At 39.4% G+C, this 23,020-nt stretch overlaps 1 protein-coding gene across 1 annotated transcript; it reads right to left on the reverse strand.

The window, feature by feature from the left end:
- Window positions 1–1,235: 1,235 nt before the first annotated feature.
- On the reverse strand, window positions 1,236–22,797 carry LOC125239059. The gene is made up of 5 exons (XM_048146518.1): window positions 22,150–22,797; window positions 11,139–11,309; window positions 7,279–7,406; window positions 4,017–4,176; window positions 1,236–1,593 (listed from the first exon to the last, which is right to left on the reverse strand). The coding sequence occupies exons 1-5, from the start codon at window positions 22,317–22,319 to the stop codon at window positions 1,527–1,529; spliced, it is 696 nt and encodes a 231-aa protein (XP_048002475.1). The 5' UTR covers window positions 22,320–22,797; the 3' UTR covers window positions 1,236–1,526.
- Window positions 22,798–23,020: the final 223 nt, after the last annotated feature.

The following is a 23,020-nucleotide window of genomic DNA, read 5'->3' on the forward strand; positions in this document are numbered from 1 at the left end:
AAACGTTCTTATATTTAATTTATGATAAAACGCGTGCATTAAACCTTGACGTTGGCGGAATCATCGACGAGCCATAACACTTAAAAAAATATTAAAAATGTAGGGGCGAAGTCCTATTTTTAGTGCCAAAGCCGTAAACCGTCTATAGGACGCTGACAACACCCAATGACCTTGACGCTAGCGTACACTGTCTATTTGCATGTACGAAAAGTACTGAAAAATATTAAAATAAAATAGAAAGATGCATTATTTGTGCAATATGTTTCGTCAGTGTTCTAGATATGTATATTTTTGTTATTGTAATTTTAATTAAAGACAACTAAGTGAATAATTGACCGACATAGAACCGTTAAAAGACGAACTCGAGACCAATCTTTCCAATTTTTTTCTATCGAGCCAATTTCGTTAAATCGTGTATCGAGTACGACTATGTTCGTTGAAATATAATGAATAACAACATATAATTTACTTGACTTACTAAAACTAATAGTTTGTCTTAAAAAACTGCGCAAGTAACATCAATTTTGCGCAGTTGGGTGTTGTCAGCCCATAATATTAGAGAGCGGACAAACCGCCGGCAGTCAAGTCGCAGTTGTTACCATACAGTTGTCGTTGTGTGCGTGCGTGATGACACGTGTGCGCTGGTCGTTCGTACACACACATGGAAATGATGCGCGTGTGTCGCCTAATACCATAGAGGAATAAGTACCTAAGGGAAGAGTTGTAACTCCATATATTTGTAGTGACATCTAACGACAATCACTACTTGTCAATAGATGTCGCGACGAACGAAGAGTCTAATGCACATCAATTTTTAGCTAATATTACAATAGTATTAATCAGTACTCTGTTTTCAATTCCTTCTGTTTGTAATATCATAAATTAAATATAACAAGATCATACCATCCCATACATTAAAATGCGACCGCCTAAGACCGCACTTACACTCCACCACACATAGATGGCGCCACAAAAATGTCTTGTAGCTTTCGATTGTACTTGTAGATGGCGTTAAGTGTCACTTTTGACATAGATTTACGGCTCGGAATTGACACTTAATGCCAATCTACAAATAATCGGTGGCAACAAGGCATTTTTTTGTGGCGCCATCTATGTGTGGTGGAGTGTAAGCGCGGTCTTAGGCGGTCGCATTGTAATGTATGGGATGGTATGATCTTGTTATATTTAATTTATGGTAATATTAAGCTGTAAACTGTTTTAATATTATTTTTTTGACAGACTCGACACTGTTGACACCTAGTGTCGAGTAGTGGTACTGATAATTTACGCAATTTGACGAGTGTTTGACGCTAGATGTCACTACAAATAACTAGAATTTACTAATGAATTTACAGGAGTTACAATTCTTTCCTTAGGTAATTATTCCTCTATGGTGCGATGGACTAAAAAGGTGGCGCCATCTATTCTCAAGTGTGCCTCCTCATAGGAGCGTCCATATACAAGTTTGTGTCAAGAATGGCCGGCATGTTATATCTCCTATCTCTCTCCTTCCTTATGTTGGTACCTTAAGGACTGTCTCTGTCTCGCTTCCGGGTTTCGACGGGCGTGATGTGTGTCATATTCATGTGCCGCCTGTGAAAAAAAGGTTGATGATAAAACCTGGCAAAATCCATACTAATTAGAGATGGGCCGAATATGGACTTTGCCGAATACGAATATTCGGCCGAATATTCGGTTACACCATATTTTTAAAGCGAATGTTAAGATTAAAACTATGAAATGATTGATAATGTTCATACATACTACATCTATGTTCTTATGATTTAGTGGATAGCAAAAACTTAGTAAAACAACTCTGAACTCTTCTCAACTCTTAAACTACGGTTTTTAAACTTTTTACAGAACAATTGTGTTTACATTTTGACGCATTTTTAGTAGTTCCTTAGCAAGCCACTAAAATAGGAGCTTATTATCCAATGGAATACGTAAGATCTTCATTAGTTATTTACTTTGTTTATTCGGTAAATATTCGGCAATGCAACCGAACTATTCGGCCGAATACGAACATTGAAAAACTTGCCGAATATGCCGAATACCGAATATTTACCGAATATTCGGCCCATCTCTAATACTAATATTATAAATAGGAAAGTGTGTGTGTCTGTTTCTTTGTCCGTCCTTCACGGCAAAACGGAGCGACGAATTGTCGTGATTTTTGAAGTGGAGATAGTTGAAGGGATGGAGAGTGACATAGGCTACTTTTTGTCTCTTTCTAACCGCACTTCCCTAACATGGGGGGTGGAAGTTTGTATGGAACATTCCGCAATTTTCGAATTTAAGGCAAGCGAAGCCGCGGGCAAAAGCTAGTATTATATACAAATACCAAAGAGGATCGAGTATTAAAGAGACTTAGGCTCCCCACAGACAGTCTTAAAAATTCATAATCTTAAAAAAAACTTGTATGCAAATTGACAGTTCAAACTGTCAGTCAATCTGTCAGTGTCAGTTTGAACTGTCAATTTGCATACAAGTTTTTTTAAGATTATGAATTTTTAAGACTGTCTGTGGGGAGCCTTACTGTCAAAGTTTTTTTTTTTTTTTTTTTTTTTTTTTTTTATATAAACCTGATGGAAAGTGACGACAAGGCCGAGGTTGTAGCTCACTGGTAGTAAAATATGTAGTCACAGTGCATAGACTGCCATCTCTCGACACAGGCTTAAAACTTTTGAACCTCAGTTTTGACAATTTGGCCCATATTCTTAGCTTGATATGTTTTAAAATGTCAAATATTTATATTAGCGCCATCTAGCCGAGCGTACCCCAAAGGTGTATCGCCATCTAGCTCACCGTACCTTTTTCTGTATGGTTTTGGGGTACGTTTTTTTCTTAGACTTTATCTGTCTATACGAAGTTATATAGGTCTTTGCAAATACATACATAGACATTATCCATGACTCAGGCACATATATCTATGCTCATCACACAAATAAATGCCCTTACTGGGATTTGAACCTGGGACCGGGGCTTACCAGGCAGGGTCACTACGTGCTAGGCCAGACCGGTAGTCAGTGTCTTGTCTGTGGTATAGGGAACGTGCAATAACTATAGAGGGCAGCACTGGCCGACTAAAGCGACACTGCGCGGATAAAATGGAAAGCAAAAACTTATCTGTCAAACTGCGGTCACATAGTACAAACTGAAAAACATGAGTAAATAAATAAAATTATATTAAAATAATAAAGTACGGCTTTCTTCCCGTGAAGAGCGACATCGAGCGCGGTCAGAACAACGCCAAAGAGCTCAAATTATTTCAGGCGGGCCACGTTTTAGATGTGACTGAGAAAATCAACGTCGACAAAACATCCAAAATTTGTGGACGAATCGTGGCCCAAAACTATTATATAGATAATTTTATATACTAATCGTAAAAAAAAGAAACAAACTAGAACCGAAGTAAGTGTGTAATATAACACATTTGTCTCTGGTCCATGTCTGTCTAGTCTATGGTCCTCATCTGTCTTGTCTGTGGTATTATTACAATATTTACAGTACCTCAGCCCCCTCTCTCCCCTAAAGCACAGACTGCACATTTGTCTCTGGTCCATGTCTGTCTAGTCTATGGTCGTAATCAGTCTTGTCTGTGGTATTATTCCAATATTTACAGTACCTTAGCCCCCTCTCTCCCCTAAAGCACAGACTGCACATTTGTCTCTGGTCCATGTCTGTCTAGTCTGTTGTCCTCATCAGTCTTGTCCGTGGTATTATTACAATATTTACAGTACCTTAGCCCCCTCTCTCCCCTAAAGCACAGACTGCACATGGAGCAAGCCTTCAGCTCGCTTTTCTCCTTGTCTATGGATTCCTTGTCTCTGGTCCATGTCTGTCTAGTCTATGGTCCTCATCTGTCTTGTCTGTGGTATTATTACAATATTTACAGTACCTTAGCCCCCTCTCTCCCCTAAAGCACAGACTGCACATTTGTCTCTGGTCCATGTCTGTCTAGTCTATGGTCGTAATCAGTCTTGTCTGTGGTATTATTACAATATTTACAGTACCTTAGCCCCCTCTCTCCCCTAAAGCACAGACTGCACATGGTGCAAGCCTTCAGCTCGGTTTTCTCCTTGTCTGTGAGTTCCTTGTCTCTGGTCTCCTTGTCTGTCTTGTCTTTGGCGTTCCACGGTTTCCGCTCGGGCGTTTTTATACGTGGTTTAGCGTCTGAAAAGAATAAGGTAATGTTATAGAACGATAATAATATAAACATGGGATACCTTAGGGTTGCAAAAAAACGGTTTTTTTTCTGGCTTGAAAAAAATATGAAAAAAAACCTTGAAAAAAAAACAGTTTTTTTTCTGGAGTATGTTTTTTTTCTAAAGTACGAAATCTCAAAATTTGCAAAGCAGTTAATACTTCTATACGGTTTTTTAGACTTAATGTCAACTATTAAACGAATTTAATCAAATAACTTTAATTTCTGGTCAAAAAAGTAACATTTACGAAATCTGTAGTTGGTAGTTATCACTATTTACTGTTGGCAACACCACCGCCTTTCCACGCTGCACGCAGCATCGGGGATTCCCCAATAAACGTTTGTATACTGAATGTTAATCGAATTAAAATGTATGTTTTGTTATTGAAACAAGTTACAAGTCACGAAAAACCGGTACTGTCGAATTATTTGTTCATCTGAAAAAAACCATATTTAGAAAAAAAACCATGGTGCTCGGTTTTTTTTCATGTTTTTTTTCATAATTCTGAAAAAAAACATTTGGTTTTTTTTCTATTTGCAACCCTAGGATACCTACTCAAAATTCAAAATTTAAATGTGTTAATTCTAGACATTTTGTTTATTAAGTAGATACTTAGTTTGATAAGTTAGAGTAAGGCATGTGGCATTTATTAATATGCATTTTTAATCTAAAATCAGTTATGTTTAACATTACATATGTATATTTCGTTTGATTATAATTGTAGAACAAGTCATGTCTTCCCTGAGCAACCATAATTTTTTAAATTCAGTAGTGGAAACTGTTTTTGGCCTATGTATAATCTAAATTGTATTTCTTTTATATGTGTTATTTTCGCTGTTTGTTTCCCATTATCAATAATAAAAAAAAAATGAAATTGTAAGAACATAGGCAACTTTCCTTTTTTCATAGAGGAATAAGTATGGGATGAGTTGTAACTCCATACATCAGTAAATGCGGGTTATTTGTATAGGCATAGTTAAGTGACATCTAGCGACAATCACGCGTCAAATAGCGTGAATTATCAGTACCACTACTCGATACTAGGTGGCAACTGTGTCTCGTCTGCCAAAAATTTAATATTAGAACAGTTTACAACTTATATTACAAGCAGAAGGAATTGAAAATAGAATACTGATTAATACTATTGTAATATTAGCCAAAAATTGATGAACATTAGACTTTTCGCTCGTCGCCACATCTATTGACAAGTAGCAGTACTGATAATGTATGCTGGTTGACGCGTGATTGACGAGTGATTGTCGCTAGATGTCACTTAACTATGCCTATACAAATAACTCGCATTTACTGATGTATGGAGTTACTACTCTTCCCTTACAGTCCTCGACGTCCGGTCTGGCCTAGCGCGTAGTGACCCTGCCTGCTAAGCCGCGGTCCCGGGTTCGAATCCCGGTAAGGGCATTTATTTGTGTGATGAGCACAGATATTTGTTCCTGAGTCATGGATGTTTTCTATGTATATATATATGTATGTATTTATATATATAAGTAAGTATATCGTCGCTTAACACTCAGAGTACAAGCTTTGCTTAGTTTGGGGTTAGGTTTGATCTGTGTAAGGTGTCCCCCAATATTCATTTATTTATCAATGAGAAAAGTGGGACTATTCTCCATAATGGTATTAGCGCCGTTAAAAAAAAAAAGACCTCTATCACACCTCGGACACTGGCGATCAAATATATGAAAGAGGCGCGTTCCTAGCACACAGTCTAAGCTCGTGTAAGTGAACGCGTACTATGCTTGTATGAGTGAAATATGACAGGTCGACTGTTCGCGTTTTTGACATGCGGTAACTGTGAGGTAGCCGAGAGGGGGTGGGCGGCACTTTCAGCGGGGAGCGGGAGTGGCCATACTGTACGATAGTACTCTTTATTATACTGTGCCTCTATGCTACCAACAGATAAAGTCTAAGAAAAAATGTGTGTGTTTTTGTGTGTGCGGCATGCGTTCGTAAGTGCATGCGTGCATGGTGAATGATGATCACCCACCTTTAGTGATGATCACTATGTTAGGTACGATTCGTTCGGACAGCATTCGGCTGAGCGGCGCGGCCGAGTCGCTGGACGCGTGTATATGGTTGCAAAAAAAAAAAAAGACAGGTTTTTTTTTCTGAATTATGAAAAAAAAAATGAAAAAGGAACCGAGCCCCATGGATTTTTTTCTAAATATGGTTTTTTTCAGATGAACTCAACAATAACGGTTTTTCGTGAGTTGTAACGTGTTTCAATAACAATAACGTACCTACCTACATTTTAATTCAATTAACATTCAGTATACAAACGTTTATTGGGGAATCCCTGATGCGGCGTGCAGCGTGGAGAGGCGGTGGTGTTGCCAACAGTAAATTGTGATAACTCCCAACTACAGATTTCGTACATGTTACTTTTATAAGACCAGAAATTAAATTTATTTTATTAAATTCGTTTAATAGTTAACATTAAGTAACTATTAAACGAATAGTAACTTAAGTAACTAAAAAACATATAAAAGTATTAACAGCTTTGCAAATTTTGAGATTTCGTACATTAGAAAAAAAACATACAACAGAAAAAAAACTGTTTTTTTTTTCACGGTTTTTTTCATGTTTTTTTTTTTCAAGCCAGAAAAAACTACCGTTTTTTGCAACCCTATTGAGTGCGTGCGTGAGTAGTACACTAGTGCGTGAGTGTGCGTGAAGCGTGCGTGCGTGTGTGTGAGTGCCGCTCGTGTGTTTCTACACCCACCTTTAGTGATGATCACTATGTTAGGCACGACCCGTTCGGACAGCATTCGGCTGAGCGACGCGGCCGAGTCGCTGGACGCGTGCATGCGTGCGTGCGTGAGTCGTGCGTTGGTGCGTGCGTGTGCGTGACGCGTGCGTGCGCGCGTGTGTGTGTTTCTACACCCACCTTTAGTGATGATCACTATGTTAGGCACGACCCGTTCGGACAGCATTCGGCTGAGCGACGCGGCCGAGTCGCTGGACGCGTGCATGCGTGCGTGCGTGAGTCGTGCGTTGGTGCGTGCGTGTGCGTGACGCGTGCGTGCGCGCGTGTGTGTGTTTCTACACCCACCTTTAGTGATGATCACTATGTTAGGCACGACCCGTTCGGACAGCATTCGGCTGAGCGGCGCGGCCGAATCGCTGGACGCGTCTGAGTCGGGCTCCGCTACGGGACGCTTCTTGACTCGCTTGCGGAATCTGGGGACAAGTTGGGAATCAAAATGACACAATCTTATCTTATATTATACAAGGTGCTCGCGAGGAACCCGCATAACTTGAACCACGCGTTTCTGAGACAAAAAGAAAGAAAAAAATGTTATATGAATTTTAAAATTTTTCGCCAAAAAAAAATTTTTTTTTTTTTTACTTTTTTGGACGTATTTTCACATAAAAAATTTTTTTTATCCATAAAGTTGGCAATTAAAATGAGTTCCTTCATTTATTTTTCTAAAAACCAAATTACAGTAGAACCCGGTTAAAACGATCACGTTTAATACGATTTCCCGCATTATACGCCATTTTACGCCGGTAGAATCGTTTTAAGGCGATATATTTCCGTAGACGCTGCGCGCACTCGTTTTTTGAAGCCGTTAAAAACATAGGAAAACGCAATGGAAAAATCTGAAAACGATATATGTTAAATTTCAGCATCTGGTGAGTATGTTATGGAGTTGAACAACATGAATGTTACAACTTCGCTCGATAGAAAATGATCCCAAAGTTACCTCTTCTTTAAACAATAAATCGTTCCCATAGCTGGGATAAAAACTTTTTTGACTTCTTTTTTACTTCAATATATAGGTAATAAGATTATCTAGACGAATCTGATGAGTTTGTGCCGGTAGCGTCATTAAAATAATATAATATTTATCAAATACTACCAAATCCGCAGAGGAAAGATGGAACAACTATGAACCCAATTTTAAAGACCCGTTACTAATCCTGTTTTTGCAAAAAAAAAATTTTTTGAAAAATTTTTTGAAATTGAAAACATTTTCGATGGCACTTATGGCCTCTTCAGTCGCGCGGCGGCGCTTTCAGAGGACGGACCTGTGTCAGTTTTCTCCGCGTGGTCACGTGTCATTGAAACAATGGGAACAAAGCTTTGAGGAGGCAGAAAAAATAATTGCGTGCTAGAAAACAAATAAATAAAGAAAATTCTAACCAAAGACTGTGAAAAGGTAAGAAAATGATAATTTATATATACTCGTAAGTATTTAATTTTCATATGATGTTATCAAGTGACATTTACGATATCTAAACATCATAGATTGTAGAAACCCCTAGATGACGCGTCTGTGACGTCATTACAGCACAACTTTCCACTTAGAAAATATATGACTGATGTCCAACTAGTGAACAAACTTACGTATAATTTTCATAAACATATTGAGTTGTTCGAAAGAAAAGGCGGCGGTAGATACAGTACTGATTGAAGATCAGGTAGGGTAGGTATTTCTGTCTTTCAAAATTTGGTATAAGGTTAATTAGATCGTGCTACCCTCCGTCTATATTTTTTCTATGTCTATGCCAAACATGTGGCCAGCCTGACAGAAATTTTGTTTGTCAACTGTCGCCATTTTTCCATAATAGTTAAAAGATTTCAGTATTTTAACTTCTCAATAAATTTTGATGAAAGTCCATAATCATACATTGATAAAGCTGGACAATTTTTTTTATTTTTATTTGGTGGGTATGATTACGGTACTTTATATTTACAGATATTTGTCTAATTTGCAAGATTATACGAATCCTTCAGCAAGCTGTCTGACTCCTTTGACAAAAGTTGATACTTGATTTGAATATACTTGAGAATTCGAGGTAGGCATAGAATGGTATTGATTTATCAATAAATTATTATGAAGTATGATATTTTATCTTGTGCTGGGTTGTATTTTATTTGGAGATATTAGTGGCGGTAGTGCCCCCACCAACACGAGTCAAGCGAAGAGAAAAGCTGTTTTCTTGAAGCATTTTGTCGTTCTTCTGAATCCTCGAATTTGGGGTCTGGTTTAAACCAGATAAATATAATTGTCAGGATATGATATCAATAGCAACTTTATTAAATAGACAAAGTTTCAATTGCATAGTTTTCATACTTTAGATTTTATTCATATCTTAATATAAATAGCACAGATTTCATCAGTGACTGGATGAGTGATTTCATCATGATCATCAAAATACGTTATACGAGTAAGTAACCTGCTATTAGTAGGTTCATGAACAACAAGAATAAAATTCGAAACTTTGGCATGTATACAGGTTAAAGGCATTCAATATGAAAATGAAAAAGCGTTATTTATTCACGGCTGAAAAAAATAATGTGTATTTTTAAACAGCAGTGACATGACATAATATCTTTTTACATAAAGTTTATGGTCAAAGAAGCTGACGGTTACTAAGAAAAAACTTGTAAATGAAGTAGAAAACTCGCCGAGATGTTAATCTTCACCCTCCTACCCATTTTTATGTCCCCATTTTCAGTTTTTTTATATATTCAGGAAAAGCTACAGTTATGATGTTTAGGAGAAGTAGGTATATTTCCATAAAATTCTCTACACAGTATATATTTGCAGGTAAATAGTTGTAACTCGTAATTTCTAATCAAATCAAATTGTGCTTCTATTTACTGTGGGACTAATGCTGAAAACGCAAAAAAAATATCTATTTTATACATTTCGACTGTCATGATACAGCTCATTTCTATGGAACATCCAATTTTTTTTCGTATATGTTTCAGCATTGGACCCTTAATAAAAGTTGTTCATAATGACCTCAAAAGTCACTATGCAAAGTTTGAATGGTCCTTTTTATTTCACCCTGTCGATCTGTAAATAAGTGCGATTACTAGAAGTTCGATAAAATTGATTGTACTTTAGGTACGTCTTTAAAAGCTCCGACAACGCTGACCAAACACACTGTAACTATAAATCATTAGTATTACTTACACAAATGATGAAACCTAATAAAAAAAATAAAGGCGGTGATCGTTTACCATCAGGCGATGAGCTGCTCATTTGCCTCCTATTTCATGAAAAAACTAAGAAAGCCCAGTTAAAATACGGCGATCATTATGACTGCGATCCGTCTGTGTCATGCTGCCGCGCGAATTTGAGTTCCCGCGTGCGACAAGCGAACATCGCCGCGCGGGCGGGGCTGCCCGGACGCCGCGCACCTCACCCCTTGGATTGGTTAGTTTGACAGATCATCTCGCCTTAACAGATAGCCACAGATTTTTCAATCTCGACTTGAGCGATGCAACCGACTGTGCTTGCCTGATCGAAGCAGTATTTAGTAGTATTTACAGGCGAAACGACTAAAAAAAACCTAATTAGTCCGTCAGTTAGATTATCAAAGAATTTTAGACACGTATTTTTTCTTTTTTCTCGTAAACGAAAAATGACGATGGTACAGTGCGTTGAAGTTTCGCGTGACGTCACGCCTAGGTACATTTCTTTACATAGAAGTGACGTCACAAGCCCCCACTCCGGAACTTTGATGCTCTATATCTTTGTATTTTTTCATTAAATAGAAAAAGCGAAAAATATGTGTTCAGTATTTTTGGACGATCTAACTGACGAGCTAAACAGAATAAATAAATAAATATTATAGAACATTCTTACACAGATTGACTGAGGCCCACGGTAAGCTCAAGAAGGCTTGTGTTGTGGGTACTCAGACAACGATATATATAATATATAAATACTTGTATACATAGAAAACATCCATGACTCAGGAACAAATATCTGTGCTCATCACAAAAATAAATGCCCCTACCGGGATTCGAACCCGGGACCGTAGCAGGCAGGGGTCACTACCGACTTCGCCAGACCGGTCGTCATAAACCCATGCCATTTTTTTATGTAGTCGTCATCCCTATTATAGATTGGATTGCTTTTGGCCACAGACTAGCCAGAGGTAAAGTCATACCGTTTCCTTGGCCGCCGCGACACGGCCGCTTTCTTCTTCTCCTCGTTATTGTTGATGTTGACCGCCCTCGCCGGCGCCTCGGCCTCCAACTCGGAGCTGCTGGAGATGCTGCTCTTGTCGCAGGCGAACAGGTCTGTCTCGTTGCTTAGTTCGTTGCTGTCGATCAGGTCACTGTAACAAGTCAACTTATCAGTCTACCACATTTTTTGGGCCAATTTTTACGACGCAAAGACGACGAGGTGTTATAAGTTTGACGTGTCTGTCTGTCTGTCTGTTTGTCTGTCCGTGTGTGTGTCTGTCTGTGGCATCGTAGCTCCCGAACGGATGAACCGATTTCGATTTTTTTTTTGTTTGAAATCTGAGTTAGTCGGGAGTGTTCTTAGCCATGTTTCATGAAAATCGGTCTACTATATCGCGGTCGGGGGTTTTTTCAAAATTTTATACGCCGTGTCTTGCGATGGCGACGGTCGCCGCATCGTCTATTTCCATATCGATAAGGTTTGATTTCGTATGCGTCGCATCGCCGTCGCCCACGCAAGTCACGGCGTTATATTCACGCATAGAGGAATAAGTAACGGAAGAGTTGTAACTCCATACATCAGTAAATGCGGGTTATTTGTATAGGCATAGTTATAGTGACATCTAGCGACAAAGACATTTTTTTTCCCCTCACTAGCTCGGAAACACGTGTTTTATCCTTTAATACCAGCGGGTAAAAACGCATTTTATCCACTAGTGGGTAAAGTAATTTGACCTTGAATAAAATCAAATTAACTGCTTTAAAATTGATAAAAGTAGGTGAATCTAGTAATAAAGATGATTTACCACCTGTGGAACTACTGGAAGCAGTGATAAACGCATTTTTGCGTTGAAGTTTCCTCGCTATAGTGAGGGGAAAAGTTTTGTGTTACACTCGGGTGCAAATGTATTTTACTTCTCGTGTGTTAAAAAACTCGCAAGTTCAGGATTCTATTCTCGAACCACTCGCTTCGCTCGTGGTTCAACTATAGAATCCTTTCACTTGCTCGTTTTTCAATTCCACACTCGGCGTTAAAATACAACTTTGCCCCCTTGTATAACAAATAACTATTATACTCTGGGAGCGATTATTTCCGAAAATATGAGCATTATCAAAAAATAGTTTTAGTAAACCCCTATTTATTTTTAAATACCTATCCAACAATATATCACACGTTAGGGTTGAAATGCAAAAAAATCACTCAGTCAATATTAATATTTGACCATTTTAACACATATATACAAGTACGGAACATAAGAAATTCGAAATATACAAATACGGAAAATACGAAAGTGGCGTAAAACACACCCGAAGGGAGTGTTTTAAACCGCCACTCGTTAAAAATTACCTCTTTACTGCACTAGTATCGTAATGTACTATTTTACGATTTGGTCGCGTTATTTGGATAATAGTACATTACGATACAAGTGCGTCAAAAAGGAAGTTCGAAACGAGTGGCGATAAATTAAAACACGACCGAAGGGAGTGTTTTAAATCGACACGAGTTGCGAATTTCCTTTTCGCACGTGTATCGTACGACGTTTTTCAGTACAGGTGAGCTTCCGAAGTTTTGACCTGTTATATAATGAACCACTTCTCGCACTAGTGCGTAAAAAAAACACCATCTGTACTGAAAAAATAGTATCGGTCACCTCAAATGCTAATTTTCTATTTTTACTTGGAACAGGTTTCTATTATACATGCGTCTGGTCCCTAAATGCATTATAATGTGTTTATTTTATACCGAAACCAGTTTTGATCTCGGACTTCTGACTTTACGAGTGTATTAGACCACAAACATAAAATAAATGTCATATACAAAGAATTAAAATTTTGAAAAAACCCCCGACCGCGACCTAGTGGACCGATTTTCATGAAACATGGCTAAGAACACTCCCGACTAACTCAGCTTTCAGATAAAAAAAACTAAATCAAAATCGGTTCATCCGTTCGAGAGCTACGATGCCACAGACAGACACACACAGACAGACAGACAGACAAACAGACAGACAGACAGACAGACAGACATACACACAGACAGACACGTCAAACTTATAACACCCCTTCGTTTTTGCGTCGGGGGTTAAAAAGTGACCAAGGCCTCCAAGTGTTCTGAGCTGGAATCGAACCAGCGTACTCCGTTAACCGGACGGATGCCTGTAAAACCACTCGGCCATCGGATCACGAAAGCAAGGGTCGAAATTTCCAAGTATATGACACAATTTTTATAGCTTTCATCTGCATCGTTTCCAAATTGTTATTTAACTTAATTGTAGTACAAAATTCTTAAAATAAATATAAAACAAGAATAGCCACTTGTCCTTTCTCTTAATAGACTAATTAGCACGCATAACGAAGACATTTAACTGTCCGTCGGCGGAAATAATTCGTGTATAGGCGAATTTTCGCATAGTTGTAGGGAATGGTGTTCTAATCCACATACTCAAAGTACTGATGGGTAGGGGAGGAGCTAACGGGTGGAGGGGGGTGTAAAGGTCCCTTTTTTTAGTTTTTCGCGAATAACTCTTAAACTGTGGCACATAGCAAAAAATGTTCTGAAACACAAGTAATCTTCATAAAATTCTCTACAAAAAAGTCTTATACACTTTTTATCTGGGACCAATCGTTCATGAGATATGGAAGGGAAAAGATGGACAATAAAGGAATAAACTCATTTGTTTATGAACAATACGTTTATTCTTATAGAGACGCGGTAGCGTGTCAAGCCAGGTTCAAGTAACAAAAGTAGCAAGCAGCATCGTGTGTAATATTACACGAACCGTTTGGAGCCACATATGACCCCCTTCTAACTCAAAAACTATTTCACATAAAGTCGCCGTCAATAGAACTTGTGAACAATGTAAACAAACCATTCTATAAAATATCAATATTCTAGCACAATTTTATTGCTTTAAAGGTTGAGGAACATAATGTGATATGAATTGATTAAATAACACATGGATTTAGCCAGTATCTGATGAGTTAGAATGAAAATTAAAGACATTTTGACTACAAGGTTTGTTTACATTGTTCACAAGTTCTATTGACGGCGACTTTACACGTGTTATAATTCAACGTAAAAAGAAACCAACGCGCGTAGTAAAAGTATGAGCTATAAGCGCTCCTCAATAAGCCCGGTACTAGCAGCCCGCCTTACTGCGTTTTCACATTATCCGATCCGATATCGGATGTCGGAAGGATTTCAAAGGCAAAAATCCAAGACGGCGCCTTAAATGTACGGGATATCGGTCCTACTTCCGATATCGGATCGGATAATGTGAAAACGCACTTATCCCGCGCGCGCGCGCAGCCCTTTATAAGCCACCGCGCGGTCGGCGCTCGCTCATCCCAGTCGTCCTCAAAACGTCGACGTAAGACCGCCCCACAAGGATGGGGCGCGACCAGATACAGCCCTCACAGCGCCCAGCGCGGAAGGGACTACACACACCCCAGCAGGGGTGTTGAACGACATTACAGCAGCGCTCGCTCAGTTTGTCTCGCGCAGCGATCCGATCACATTGTAGCTGACTTGACGAGCAAAGCATCACGACCGCCCAGTATTGCTTTGGTGGGATAAATTCATAAATAAAATTCCTAACTATCTTCCGTCTCTACTTCGATGGGAGCTCCGTTAGTGCATGCTCCCGAGCATACACCACAGACACTGAAGCAGGCAATTCCTGCTTTTCGGCAGCCGCATCGCACCCCACACCCAGTCTTGCATCGGAAAAATATAGTTTTGAGAATGGAGTCAGGTGCCACTGGGTCGTTGGTTGTCACTGGCTTTCATATGCCATCGCCTCTTCTAGTTCATCCTCATTTATTTACCATCAGTAGGTGGTAAATAAATTGTACGTTAAATACAAAAATATTTGTACGCCTTTTTTTTCGGATTCAATAAGTAAAATTTTCCTAAAATAGAGGTAAGTTTAGCAGGTGCATTCAATATTCAAGCAGGCGTACAAATATTTTGTATTTAACGTACAATTTATTTACCACCTACTGAATGGGGATGAACTAGAAGAGGCGATGGCATATTAAAGCCAGTGACAACCAACGACCCAGTGGCACCTGACTCCATTCTCAAAACTATATTTTGCCGATGCAAGACTGGGTGTGGGGTGCGATGCGGCTGCCGAAAAGCAGGAATTGCCTGCTCCAGTGTCTGTGGTGTATGCTCGGGAGCATGCACTAACGGATCTCCCATCGAAGTAGAGACGGAAGATAGTTAGAAATTTTATTTATGAATTTATCCCATCAAAGGAATACCGGGCGGTCGTGATGCTTTGCTCGTCAAGTCAGCTACAATGTGATCGGATCGCTGCGCGAGACAAACTGAGCGAGCGCTGCTGTAATGTCGTTCAACACCCCTGCTGGGGTGTGAGTAGCCCCTTCCGCGCTGGGCGTTGTGAGGGCTGTATCTGGTCGCACCCCATCCTTGTGGGGCGGTCTCACGTCGACGTTTTGAGAACGACTAGGATGAGCTAGCGCCGGCCGCGCGGTGGCTTATAAAGGGCTGCGCGCGCGCGCGGGGTAAGTGCGTTTTTACATTATCCGATCCGATATCGGAAGTAGGACCGATATCCCGTACATTTAAGGCGCCGTCTTGGATTTTTGTCTTTGAAATCCTTCCGACATCCGATATCGGATCGGATAATGTGAAAACGCACTAAGGCGGGCTGCTAGTACCAGGCTTATTGAGGAGCGCTTATAGCTCATACTTTTACTACGCGCGTTGGTTTCTTTTTACGTTGCATTATAACACGTTTATGTGAAATAGTTTTTGAGTTAGAAGGGGGTCAAATGTGGCTCCAAACGGTTCGTGTAATATTACACACGGTGCTGCTTGCTACTTTTGTTACTTGAACCTGGCTTGACACGCTACCGCGTCTCTATAAGAATAAACGTATTGTTCATAAACAAATGAGTTTATTCCTTTATTGTCCATCTTTTCCCTTGCATATCTCATGAACGATTGGTCCCAGATAAAAAGTGTATAAGACTTTTTTGTAGAGAATTTTATGAAGATTACTTGTGTTTCAGAACATTTTTTGCTATGTGCCACAGTTTAAGAGTTATTCGCGAAAAACTAAAAAGGGACCTTTACACCCCCCCTCCACCCGTTAGCTCCTCCCCTACCCATCAGTACTTTGAGTATGTGGATTAGAACACCATTCCCTACAACTATGCCAAAATTCGCCTATACACGAATTATTTCCCGCGAGATAGGCTTCATTGAGTGTGCTAAATCGTCATAATTAATTGTTAGCGTCAAAATTTTTGTTAAGTACATATATGTATAATATAGGTATATAACCCTATATGTAGTAACTATAAATAGCTGCGTGCAACTACGCTCCCTACAGGTGTTCACGGAAGACCAGCGTCGGGTACTACTCCAGTAGGACCGGGCATTATGCTGAGTGTTCACCTTTTTCAGTGTAATTACCAGAGATCGGATTTTTGTGCGTCATCTCATACTAAAAGTCATTAAAATGACGTAAGTCACTAAGGGTCCCCCCACATCTAACGTCTCGCGAGCGTAGCGTCGGGCCAACTGTATGGAAAAAGACGCCGCGTCGACGCAACGTCGACGCGGCGTCAGGCTTTGCCCATACAGTTGGCCCGACGCGACGCTCGCGAGACGCTAGATGTGGGGGGACCCTAAGAATGTCGCAAATCCGTCCGATCTCTGGTAATTACCTACAGTGTACATGTTAGTTATAACTGTTATGTCTTCTTTTTTTTTTTTCATCTCATTGTGTATGCATTGTATAATTGTGTTTTTATATTGAAATAAATTATATTCTATTCTATTCTATTCTATAATTACCGAAGGCTTACGGCGGCGGCGGGCTTAAAAATACAAATTAAAATATTAAGAGAATAATTTGATTTGTTCTAAGATTTGTATTAGCCAGCGTTCCCACTTAAGCGTCGCGTGTCTCGGGGCGCGCAACGGACGTCCGCGCCACGCCACCTGAGTGTAATTGACAACATTTCATATTTTTGAGTACTACTTTTTATTGTTTGGTTTGAAAGAACTCAATACTAAAAGATACACGTATTTTTTTATTTTTCCAAAAACTGCTATTTTAATGAGAAATTCCCTTTTTATTACTGCTTCGAGCAGAAAGAGCGTAAGTTACAAACGTCAAGACACAGCTTCGTGACGTCACATGTGTTGTTTCATACACCTAAGAAAACGACAAAATCATTCCTAAAAAAAAGTTTTAACAGTCAGCTTAAACAGTCCGGTATGTCTGACTGTCAAGTGTCACTGTCAACCACTAGTGAATGACTACGAATCATAGACTAAGCCATGATTTTTTTAATATCTTTGCTACGAACTGTGATAAGTTTCACTGTCAAACTCAAGTGACATCCCAACTGGAAGATTTTTTTGATATAGTGGCAGCTCTAAATCAGCTATTTGACGTCACTTCCCCTTTAAACTATTTTTAAGATTTTTTATACTAAAAATGCGGAAAAAAAAATTTAAAAAATGATTTATGTGATCTACAAGCGTATATCTCGAAATGGTTTTCGATTTAGGGACATTGAAAATTTTGAAACATTGTCAATTCAAAAAACGTCTCCTCAGTACATTTTGTATAGGAAGGACGTAAGGCGCGCCCCGCCGCCGCCACGCCACCTGGGGCGCGTCTTACGTCTTTCCTATACAAAATGTACTGAGGAGACGTTTTTTGAATTACACTTAAGCGGCGTGGCGCGGACGCCCCTTGCGCGCCCCGAGACACGCGACGCATAAGTGGGAACGCTGCCTTAAGCGTCGCGTGTCTCGGGGCGCGCAACGGACGTCCGCGCCACGCCACCTGAGTGTAATTCAAAAAACGTCTCCTCAGTACATTTTGTATAGGAAGGACGTAAGACGCGCCCCAGGTGGCGTGGCGTGGCGCGCGCCGCGCCGCTTGGCGGCGCGTCTTACGTCCTTCCTATACAAAATGTACTGAGGAGACGTTTTTTGAATTACACTCAGGTGGCGTGGCGCGGACGTCCGTTGCGCGCCCCGAGACTCGCGACGCTCTGATGTGGCCGGTCCCTTAGACCACTTTCAGTGTTAACTATTTAAGGCAACTAGCGAACAAAATTATTTTATTAAATATTTATTGGTTTGTTGTTTTTAACCCCCCGACGCAAAAACGACGGGGTGTCTGTCTGTCTGTCTGTTTGTCTGTCTGTCTGTGTGTGTGTCTGTCTGTGGCATCGTAGCTCCTGAACGTATGAACCGATTTAGATTTAGTTTTTTTTGTCTGAAAGCTGAGTTAGTCGGGAGTGTTCTTAGCCATGTTTCATGAAAATCGGTCTACTATGTCGCGGTCGGGGGTTTTTTCAAAATTTTAATTTTGTGGTTAGGTTATTTCAAGTAGTCACCCTACTATATAAATTATAAACTGAAATAGATATCAATATCATACACGAAGGAAAAAAAAAAAAAAAGATGAAGACCCCGGTTCGATTCCCGGCTCGGCCACCAGTGGGCCTTGTCGTTTTTTCTTTCGTGTATGATATCTATTTCAGTTTATAATTTACTAGCTTCTGCCCGCGGCTTCGCTCGCGATAATTTTTTTTTCGAATTTAACAAAAAGCGATATACAGGATGATTCCTGATGATGAACCTAACTGCGTGTCGAATTTAACGGATAACAAAAAAACACGGTGTATACTAATATTATAAATGGGTGTGTGTCTGTTTGTTTGTCCGCCTTTCACGGCAAAACGGAGCGACGAATCAACGTGATTTAACCCCCGACGCAAAAACGAAGGGGTGTTATAAGTTTGACGTGTCTGTCTGTCTGTCTGTTTGTCTGTCTGTCTGTGTGTGTATCTGTCTGTGCCATCGTAGCTCCCGAACGGATGAACCGATTTAGATTTAGTTTTTTTTGTCTGAAAGCTGAGTTAGTCGGGAGTGTTCTTAGCCATGTTTCATGAAAATCGGTCCACTATGTCGCGGTCGGGGGTTTTTTCAAAACTTTAATTTTGTGGTTAGGTTATTTCAAGTAATCACCCTACTATATATAAATTATAAACTGAAATAGATATCAATATCATACACGAAGGAAAAGAAAAAAAAAGATGAAGACCCCGGTTCGATTCCCGGCTCGGCCACCAGTGGGCCTTGTCGTTTTTTCTTTCGTGTATGATATCTATTTCAGTTTATAATTTACTAGCTTCTGCCCGCGGCTTCGCTCGCGATAGATTTTTTTTCGAATTTAACAAAAAGCGATATACAGGGTGGTTCCTGATGATGAACCTAACTGCGTGTCGAATTTAACGGAAAACAAAAAAACACGGTGTATACTAATATTATAAATGGGTGTGTGTCTGTTTGTTTGTCCGCCTTTCACGGCAAAACGGAGCGACGAATCAACGTGATTTTTAACCCCCGACGCAAAAACGAAGGGGTGTTATAAGTTTCACGTGTCTGTCTGTCTGTCTGTTTGTCTGTCTGTCTGTGTGTGTGTCTGTCTGTGGCATCGTAGCTCCCGAACGGATGAACCGATTTAGATTTAGTTTTTTTTGTCTGAAAGCTGAGTTAGTCGGGAGTGTTCTTAGCCATGTTTCATGAAAATCGGTCTACTATGTTGCAGTCGGGGGTTTTTCAAAATTTTAATTTTGTGGTTAGGTTATTTAAGTGGAGATAGTTGAAGGGATGGAGAGTGACATAGGCTACTTTTTGTCTCTTTCTAATGCGAGCGAAGCCGCAGGTAAAAGCTAGTTGTGTTTTAAACATGGAAACTTTATTACCTTACTAGCTTTCGCCCGCCATAGAGAGAAGTGTCCTAAACATAAAATTAGTTGACAGAGTCAAAAACACAGAGATTAGAAAAAGAACAAACTTTATAGACGCCGCAAGACATATATTAAAACAAAAATACAACTGGGCAGGGCACATAGCCAGAATGAGGAACAACAGATGGACAAAAATTGCAACATACTGGAACCCAAAAATTGGCAAGAGAAAGAAGGGGAAACCCAAAACGAGATGGGAAAAAGACATCATAGAAAAAATAGGAAAAACCTGGACAGAAATAGCTACAGACAGGCAAAAATGGAAAGAAATGCTAGATAACTATCTATCCATATTAGATTCGGAAGAGGCCTAGGTCAAAAGACCATTACGAACATAAACAGAAGAATATACATAAAAAATAAGAATAAAAACAAATGAAACTAGTATTATTAAGTTAAAACGAATCAAATTAAATTGAAGCGATTGAAATCAGGAAACATCGTAATTTCAATCAAAATGAAGGGCAAGGGATTTCATCTTCGTGGAATCCAGTGATTAGCAAGTGTAAACGTGAGAAAACTTCCCGTCCCATACCATCGGATGTCGTGAGTGTTGTATGTAGGCAGAGTGGCAACCCTAGCGTAAAAGTGACTGATGACAATCAAGTGCGGGTAGTTCGAAAAACTCGTACAGCTAGAAGATGTTGATACAACTCCCAGCCAGTCTACCCGTGACCACGGACGTAATGTCATGTCCGAAACGTCGGGTTAAATATAAAACGTAAGTTTTACGCGATTAAGTCCCGTTTTAATTTAATAATATGAGTGAAGATCGTGTTAGTTTAAATCAATATAAATGAAACTAGTTCGTGAAAAGAAAGGCTTTAATAATAATAATAAAGCTTTCGCCCGCGGCTTCACTCGCGTTAAATTCGAAAATTGCGGAATGCTTGATACAAACTTCCCCCCCCTCCATTCCATTTTAGGGATGTGGGGGGTTATTCACTCTCCATCCCTTCTACTATCTCCACTTAAAAAATCACGTCAATTTGTTGCTCCGTTTTGAAAGATGGACAAACAAACAGACACACACTTTCCCATTTATAATATTAGTATGGATTATTATTGAATGACTTTAAAATGTATAATAGGATTCTGTGTAAGTCTCACTTTTAGATACAGCATCGCATCTTACAAGCATTGGAAGGTAAAATGGCAGTCACTCTCATAAAACTAGTGCCTACGCCAAATCTTAGGGTTAGTTGTCAAAGCGGACCCCAGGCTCCCATGAGCCATGGCAAATGTCGGGATAACACAACAGGGTGATGATTTTAAAATGTATATTATTTCTTTAAAGGAGAGGGCTGGTGGCCTAGTGGTAAGAGAGTGCGACTTTCAATTCAGAGGTTGCAGGTTGGAAACCAGAATGCATGTGCGAAATTCCTCTTGATATTTGACAGTTGCTTTTCAGTGAAGGAAAACATCATGAGGAAACCAGGCTAATTTTAGTAACACTTAATTTATTTTGTGAAAGATTGACCTTCAACTCAGTGTTGGTCAAAATCCATAATAATATTATACATGGGAAAGTGTGTGTGTCTGTTTGTTTGTCCGTCTTTCACGGCAAAACGGAACCACGAATTGACTTGATTATTTAAGTGGAGATAGTTGAAGGAATGGAGAGTGACATAGGCTACTTTTGGTCTCTTTCTAACACGAGCGAAGCCGCTGGAAAGAGCTATTTAGTTATATTTTTAAACGAGATTAAATCTCCATAGATTCCATATGTTGAATATAATAAAAAAATGGCAAAGAATATGTGTGTTGTGTGTGTTGTAGTCCTAAGGCACCCCAGAGGTGCAAAGGGCCTTCACAAGCTCGCGCCACGACTTCCTATCTTCAGCGACCCTTGTGGCCTCGCTCCAGCTCAAACCAGCCGCAGAAGAATATAATATTCGTTTAAAAAAACAATCATTTGATCCCTTCCATACTATTTTTTTTTATTATAAGAATTTTCTTTATTATATTATTATAAGAAACAAACAAAATAATAATTAAAGAATTTATGAAACTATTTACATCAATAATCAATATAAATTATTCTGTCGCATTGCTTTCCTTTACTACTCTAAAATAAACCATTTTCGGATCAATATGGCAAGGTAAATTGTCCACAACTGACAAACAAACATCGTGAAATAAATCATTCAGGAAAGAAGGAAAATATAACATAAATACCTTTGGTCCGAATCATCACTTTGAGTCCCCGTTTCCAGCTTTTTGATTTGAAATGTTATGTTTATCCTCTTGTATATCTCCTCGGTGATATTTCGACATTTCTCATATCTGTCGTCAAGGTTACCCCTTGATAGGTCGGGCCACACTTGCTTGGCATCAATAGCTGACATCCTTCTAATTCTTATTAGAATCTTATGTGTTTACCACCAAGTCTCTGTTTCAGGCTGTTTGAGAAGCTTCCACGGCCGAAATTGAGCAATACAGCCATGTTTCTCGTCGAAAAGACAAGGCGGACTGTTACGAAATATTACAACAAGCCACAATCTATGGTCGACGTATTTAACGTGATTTCACCTCGAAATACCTGCTTCTGAAGCTGTATAAGCAAAAACAGCGCGCAATAATGGTATTCTAGTCCACAAAACACTTAATCATTGGTCCACGGCCGCAGAAATAGGCGAGTTGCAAACAAAGGATCGTCAATCAACAGTTTTATGGCACAATAACATGGTCATTGCTTTGGAATTGCGAGCTAAAATACCGTACATACAACTAAGACTAGATAAAATTATGGTTGGAGCACTCTTTAGGAGTTTATGTTAATAATAATTAAACAAATAACACTAAAAACTAAATAAACTACGATCGCCTTTGCGGCTTTTTTGATTTTTTGACGTTTAAAATTTAGTGTTGCTTGACGTTAATTGCTCATAATTTTTAATGAAACATCATTTTTTTCCCATAGACAATCATGTACTTGGAAATTTTTAGTCTGGCAACTGAATCTTTACAATAGGACGGAATTGAGCCGAGCGAGCGGACGATGGATAATCGATACTAACCGTGATTCGTTTTTATATTATGTGGCTCC

Source organism: Leguminivora glycinivorella, chromosome 25 (assembly GCF_023078275.1).
Source record: "Leguminivora glycinivorella isolate SPB_JAAS2020 chromosome 25, LegGlyc_1.1, whole genome shotgun sequence".
Classification (NCBI taxonomy): Eukaryota; Metazoa; Arthropoda; class Insecta; order Lepidoptera; family Tortricidae; genus Leguminivora; species Leguminivora glycinivorella.